Genomic DNA, 7,349 nt, shown 5'->3' with positions numbered 1-7,349 from the left:
TAATTCCTGTCCTCTCTTTTCTAAATGCGGCTTATCCATTCGCCTTTATATCATTGGGCCTAGTTCCCGTTTATTGTCCGAATTAAAATAAACCAACCAACCAGTTAAAGCATGTGACTCGGCTGGTGAGACAGCGCCAGGTACATGTGTACCCGGCTCCGACCCGGTTGAAATGGTTGCGCCAGGTACACGTGTACCCGGCTGTCCTACAATCCTAGAGCAGACACTGACACAATATAGCACATACCATGCACAGCTATTCTAAACTGAGTCCTTTCATACACGGTCTGTGTCCTTGTTCTTCAGTAATGTAGAGAGCGTTGAAGAAGGATCTGAACCGCAAGGGTTCTGGTATGGCCTCGGCGGGAAAGGATCATATGCTGACTCTCCTCGCCTGGCTGTAAGTCACCGTGTGTGTATTATTTTATTTATTTATCTATTTCTGCAACTAGTAGCATGTCGAGACAGCCAATTGAATTGAGGAGAGGGTTACACCAACCACGAAAGAAGAGAAAAAAGAAAATGAAAAGCACGTACACAAAAGGGGGAGGGATTAGCAAGTTACAAAGCAATGGGATATAATTATATGTGTGTGTATGTGTGTTTGTATGTGTGTGTGTGTGGGGGGGGGGGGGGGGGTAATGTGTGTGTGTGTGTGTGTGTTTTGTGTGTAGGTGTATATGTGTGTGTGTATGTGTATGCGTGTGCATATGTGTGTGTGTGTGTGTGTGTGTGTGTGTGTGTGTGTGCGCTTGCGTATGTGTATGTGTGTGTGTATATAGCACCTGAGTATAGTGAGCCTACAGCAAACGTATAATACTGATCTTGGTGTGTGTGTGTGTGTGTGTGTGTGTGTGTGTGTTTGGTGGCATGCAGGATGTTGTGCCGGAACAACCACCTCGCCTCTTCCACTGCAGCAATGCATCTGGTCGCTTCTTGGCTGAGGAAATCCTGGATTTCACACAAGAGGTTCGTCACACAAGCACTTACCTTCCTAGGATAACAGCCAATCCATGTTGCGGAAAAGTTGCTGGCGCCTTAGGGAAAGCATGTGTGCTGCTCCCCACGTGGGAGCTTGCACATTTCCTGCCCTGTTTACTTGAAACGTGTACTCGTACATCTGTGGAAGGCTTACGTATGTGTGGTGTGTTCAGGTAGCTGGCAATCGGACTAGCACATGTACATGGATGTTGTAAATAAATTACAATGTAGCGCAGTTAATGTACAGCGCTGCTCAATGAAATCCAGTTGCAGCGTCGCTCAAACTTGCACCTTGCACCATTTAGCAGCCCAGTGTCCGCAGCTCTAGGGCTGCGCAACGCCCTGGCGCTTACTTGAGTGACGCGACTGGATTTCATTGAGCAGCACTGAACATGTATGGTAATGCGAGTGTGTGCCCTGGTTTTCTTCTGCGCTCTCTCAGGATCTGAACGAGGATGACGTGATGATAATGGATACGTACGATGCGGTAAGTCACGGCCATCGAATCGCCGAAGAGAATGCTTTGTACTGATGTGATATGGCTGCCTGTTTACGAGCCATCAGTTGCCTGATGATCGTAGATTACGTGAAACTTGAGTTGCGACACAGCTTCTCTCTTATGTACAAGGCTCTGCCCTACATGTACATGGGTATTGAGTACTCTTCGGACAGTGAAGCACACCACCTGTACCAAGAGTCCATAACCCCCAGAGTGTGCAACGCCACACAAATCTCCGTCACGACTCGTTTTCAACACTACGTCATTTTTCATGTAGCTGCGCGTGCAGGCCGCGACATTCGCTACATGAAAATGACCTAATGTTGAAAACGAGTCGTGACAAGACCCTATCGCGCGTTGCACACTCTGGCGGTTATGGGCTCTTGCCTGTACTGATGTGGTATCAATGAAATTATAAAACAAATTGGAAGCATGTCCAATTCTCAAATGAAGGTTTTGTATCTACACTGTCCACATCAGTCTAATATTTACGAAGATGATAGTTTCCCCTTTCCTAGCCCATATTTGCTGTTTTAGAAATTTCCTTTTATCACCTGTATGAGCAGCCGCTGAGGCGAAGGAAACGGAAACGTTTGGTTCAGAAGACTGTTGGTGTGTTCTATTTTAGTGATGCAACGAACCATGAATTTTACGAACGAATAGTCGAGCTAATAACTCTCAAGCGAACGAACGACTATTCTACTATTCCACAAAAGTGTACGTGCAGCAACCACACAGCACAAGCGCTCAGACTCCAGTCACAGTAGAGTCTACCATGGTCTACCGCGCGTAGTCTAGTCGTTGTCTGCAATACAGTACAACGTTTATGCATTCAAGTCAAGAGATCAAGAGTCGCGCGCGCGCACGCGCGGTATGCAGTGCATGGACTTTGCCCGTCCGTGAATATTCGAATTTTCGAACCTTCGACCTGGATGTCATCCGGTCGATTATTCGTTGAGGTCCAAGAGATCGAGGAAATTCGAATAATCGATTATTCGTGACATCACTAGTTCTTTTAGACGACATCGGAGCTTGACTGTGTAAGACTCATCCTGTATGGTTCCTTCTGTCTGCTCACAGGTGTACGTGTGGGTCGGCAGGAATGCAAACGCCATTGAGAAGAAGGAGTCGCTGAGAACCGTCAAGGTTGGTGTTTAGGCACCCAAGGTGGCAGAGGTCGTATCTGCACACGAGGAGACCGACCTTTCCCGGGGCATACCACCCTGGGGCCTAATAAATTACAACTCCAGGGAAAAGGGATACAATGCTTGTTGTTGTTGTTAATTTTTTCAAGACAAAGAGGAAGAGATATTCCTTGCGCATGCGTATGTGCGAGAGTGGGCGAGGGAGATTGACGTGATGGCAGCAGCGAGGTCGCTACAGGCGCACCCAGTACAGTATGCTGCTTGATGGCATTGTGTAGGAAGACCCTTGGATGGAATGTCTATCATACTGCGGTTGTTCTCACCAGTTTGAAATTTGAATCGTTGTAAAACGATAGTAGTATGTTGGCATGCCAGTATCGAAATTGTTTCATTGGCTCCAGATGAAAAAAATCTATTTTTGAGACGTGGCGTTTATGTTCTTTGATCCATGCATGTACAACCCTCCACCCCCCCCCCCCCCCCCCCTGTGTTTGCCCTGTGTACTTTTGTTCACTATACAGGAGTACGTGGAGACGGATCCAACAAACCGCAGTGTTGAGGACACTCATATGCTGCAGGTCAAACAGGGATTCGAGCCACCAGGCTTCACCTCGTCTTTCCACGGATGGGACCCGGAGAAGTGGAGTGTAAGTTGAGCTGTATGATCCGTCTTTCTGTGCACGAAAACATGCTGTCCCGTCATCAAGTCATTGCCATCAAGCACCATGCTCCTTGCATATGTATGTACTGATGTGTGTGTGTGTGTGTGTGTGTGTGTGTGTGTGTGTTTGTGTGTGTGTGTGTGTGTGTGTGCGAGTGTGTGTGTGTGTGTGTGTGTGTGTATGTTTGTGTGTGTGTGTGTGTGTGTGTGTGCATGTGTGTGTGTGTGTGTGTATGTGTGTGTGTGTGTGTGTGTGTGTGTGTGTGTGTATGTTTGTGTGTGTGTGTGTGTGTGTGTGTGTGTGTGTATGTTTGTGTGTGTGTGTGTGTGAGTGTGAGTGTGTGTGTGTGTGTGTGTGCGTGCGCGTGCATGTGCGTGTGTGCGTGTGCCTGTCTATCTGTCTCCCTGTGTGTATGTGTGTGTGTGTGTGTGTGTGTGTGTGTGTGTGTGTGTGTGTGTGCCTGTGTGTGTTTGCACGCGTGCATCTATGTTGACAGGGTGGAAAGTCCTACGAGGAGCTGAAGGCGGAAATGAATGACGAGAACGCTGGCATCACGCTTGTCGACGCTGTAAGAAACCCCATTTACTTGAAGCACAAGCACAACGTGCACGGACATGTCTGCAGCTCCATGGGACACATCAATTCATATGTGCTGCATCTGCGCCTTGATCCTTGGGGGTGGTGGCTTTCCCACGGATGCGGACAACTCCACCTCCAGCTGAGTCTCACATGAACCGTGATTCAATGATAAGGCTTGAACGTACATACTATGTGTGAAACTGAAAACGCTCGAAAATGTTCTTCAAGAGTCTGAAGTGTGCCGTTTTTCTGTCGTTCTGTGCGTCTCATTCCCTGCTCAGGAGCTGGAGAAGTACTCCAAGAAGTACTCGTACAATGATCTGTGTGCCCGGCATCCACCGGAGGGTGTCGACGTTCTCTTCAAGGAGGTAGGGCAAACACTCTTTACCCACTGTTCATGCCAGAAAGCGCTTGTTTAGGATACTGTAAACGGCCTAATATTCACGACGGATCAATGCTCGCGATTTTCCCGAGAAGAGCATAACGCGAATATTAACCAACCAGCGTGAAATCAAACGTCAACAGTGGGTGTATGTAGGTGGCCCCGGTGCTTCGCAAAATTTTGACACCGCAAACTTGCTGGTTCTAAGAAATTGCGAGAATTTAGTGACGCGAATATTGGGCGGTTTACAGTATGGGCCACAGTCAGCTAAAACACGTCTTTTGTGTTTCGTACTTTTTTTAGACATGCAGGAATGAAGAATTGTTTCCGTTGGGTGCATTAACGCGGTGCTTCATTCATCGACCCGCATTAGCATCTTGTCGAACTTCGTTCTCACAACTGTTTGGCGGTCTAGTTCAAGCAGCTTGCAAGAAATGTGACAATTTCTGAAATAAAATATTGACAATTTCCTCTCCGACATGTTTGAGCTGACTGTGGCCCAAATGTTAAGACGCCATCACAAGACAAACTACAAGCATGAGCCAAAGTAGGTGTAGTCAAGATGAGCTTTTTGAAACGTGGTATTCTATCTTATAAAGCAGCTAACCATGACAGCAGAATTTGCTGCAACAAACTACGTGAGGTACCAGTGCGCCGGTGCCGTTCAAGGGGGGGGGGGGGGTTCTAGGCCCCCCGGGACAATTTTCAAAAAATGAAGCAAAATCCTGCATTTTTGAGCGAAAAAAGGGGGGGGGTTCCGGGCAACCAGGAACCCATGCGGGGCACGCGCCTGGGTACACCACGTGCATAACATGAGAACACATAAACGGTGATATATTCTTCGTCGGAGGAAAGCAAATTCGCCCACGAAGTACAGAAGCCACATGCTTGCCACCTTGTTGATCACCATTGTATTCGACTTGAAAAGTAATCGTACGAAAGGCCTAGTCGAAACTATTGTGGCTTCTCAGTTCTGTGCTTTGTGTGCTGAACCGGTGATACGATGGCATCATCAGTTGAGATGTGTTGGCAAAGTCATGACACACTGCATTAGCAACTCATGCTACGCAAGGCGCTATCGATTATCTCGATGCCTGTATTCTTAAAAAGAAAAGAGGACCAAAGAGCTACAAGTTACGCTAGAATATCCACTAACACCACCAGTTACTTTACAATCAGCTCATGCGAGAACAGTGCAAGACACTGACCAACGGCACTGACGTTCTACACCTCCTAACTGGCACTCAGCTCTAGCATTATAGGATTTTATAGCATAACTTGTAGCTCTTTGGTCCTCTTTTCTTCTTATCAATTAATCCTTGGCTCTCCACCCGAGTGCAATGATCCCTACCTGTATGTTGCAATTGGTGTGTTTCAAGGTTTCTTCTTGTTGTCCCACTCTCACTCCTTTTCTACAGAAATATCTCAACGACGATGAGTTCCAGACCGTGTTTGGTATGTCTGCGGCCGATTTCGAGAAACTGCCCAAGTGGAAGAAGGACAACTTGAAGAAGTCCAAGAAGCTCTTCTAGTTGCGGTGTACGCGTGGAATGACGTCATGTGTGGTGCCATGACATGTTACATGATGTCATTCTGATGTCACCATGATGTCATCGCTTATGTCATAGAACAACACTACAGAGTATGTTTGCCCCTATTCTCAATTCATCTCGTGTGCGCTGGGCCAGCTGCTAGACGACGGTCTTTTGCTCCAGTAACAAGACATACGCTTTCTGCCATGCATGCCCCTTTTCCCGGTAGAGCCCTTGTTTGGCCTTCTGCAATGCCTGGTGCCGAGTGTGTGAGCTGCAATTCTTCCCCTATCCTGCAAGTATGCTATACTGGCACTGCTTTCAGCAGCCTGACGTGTTTGTATGGTGCATGAATGTCCGCAAGCTCTCCTGCGTGCTCTTAGAATATATTGGCACATTTGTCCGTTTAGGATATTTCCAAAGGTTGCGTTTGTAGGTTTAGACGTCCGACTAGAGAATAATGTTTGAATTATCTTCGACTGCCAGTCGCACGCTGGCCACCAGTCTCAGCAATCGTGGCAATGTTGCCATGGGTTTTCTGAGTTGGGTGAACACCGTTCGCGTGTACATCATCCGTCTTGGCTATTATGCTACTGCTGTAGGTTCTCTTGGCTAGGGAATACTTTGTGTGCACTCTGTTTTTTACATGTGTGCAAAATGCAATTCATATCCCCGTCTACTAGCTATGCAAGCGTGGCACTATCTGTTTTGCAAGCCGTCGCGGTGGGGTGTGGGGTGTGGAGAGAGAGAGAGAGAGAGAGAGAGAGAGAGAGAGAGAGAGAGAGAGAGAGAGAGAGAGAGAGAGAGAGAGAGAGAGATAGAGAGATAGATAGATAGAGAGAGAGATAGATAGATAGAGAGAGAGAGAGAGAGAGAGAGAGAGAGAGAGAGAGAGAGAGAGAGAGAGAGAGAGAGAGAGAGAGAGAGAGAGAGAGAGAGAGAGAGAGAGAGAGAGAGAGAGAGAGAGAGAGAGAGAGAGAGAGAGAGAGAGAGAGAGACAGAGAGAGACAGAGAGAGACAGAGAGAGACAGAGAGAGACAGAGAGAGACAGAGAGACAGAGAGACAGAGAGACAGAGAGACAGAGAGACAGAGAGACAGAGAGACAGAGAGACAGAGAGACAGAGAGACAGAGAGACAGAGACAGAAACACAGAGAGAGAGACACACAGAGAGACAGAGAGAGAGACACAGAGAGAGACAGAGACAGAGACAGAGACAGAGACAGAGACAGAGACAGGGAGAGACAGAGAGAGACAGAGAGAGAGAGAGAGAGAGACAGAGACAGAGGCTGCATTTGTCATGAATTGACTGGTTCCCTGTGGCCAGTAATCAGGGTACACTCGTCATCAAAAGCTCTGCTGCTATCCTGGCTGAGTTTGAGACCGGCCATTGCCTTTTTGACTCTGGATCACGTACATGTACGTTTGACTGGGAATCGCCAGAGATTTGGCACATGAATTCCCTATTCCCCCTAAAACCCCTGGCCGCAATTTAGATACAGTCATGCACATGCAGTACATGTACACGTACATTGATCAGTCACAACTTAAAGTTTCATGCCATCTCAGG

General features: G+C 47.5%; 1 protein-coding gene across 1 annotated transcript in view; it reads left to right on the top strand.

Annotated features, from left to right (window-relative positions):
• The window catches only part of LOC135828023 (gelsolin, cytoplasmic-like), a 27,600-nt gene extending 21,134 nt beyond the window's left edge, over positions 1 to 6,466 (top strand). Inside the window, exons 19-26 of the mRNA XM_065340460.1 lie at positions 307 to 400; positions 877 to 969; positions 1,424 to 1,468; positions 2,561 to 2,626; positions 3,147 to 3,272; positions 3,784 to 3,855; positions 4,148 to 4,234; positions 5,667 to 6,466. Of these exons, the coding sequence (XP_065196532.1) occupies positions 307 to 400; positions 877 to 969; positions 1,424 to 1,468; positions 2,561 to 2,626; positions 3,147 to 3,272; positions 3,784 to 3,855; positions 4,148 to 4,234; positions 5,667 to 5,780 (697 nt within the window). The 3' untranslated portion in view covers positions 5,781 to 6,466. The remainder of the gene's footprint in view (positions 1 to 306; positions 401 to 876; positions 970 to 1,423; positions 1,469 to 2,560; positions 2,627 to 3,146; positions 3,273 to 3,783; positions 3,856 to 4,147; positions 4,235 to 5,666) is intronic.
• Positions 6,467 to 7,349: the final 883 nt, after the last annotated feature.

This window comes from Sycon ciliatum, chromosome 12 (assembly GCF_964019385.1).
Source record: "Sycon ciliatum chromosome 12, ocSycCili1.1, whole genome shotgun sequence".
Taxonomy (NCBI): Eukaryota; Metazoa; Porifera; class Calcarea; order Leucosolenida; family Sycettidae; genus Sycon; species Sycon ciliatum.
This window is presented reverse-complemented; position numbering and strand designations above follow the sequence as displayed.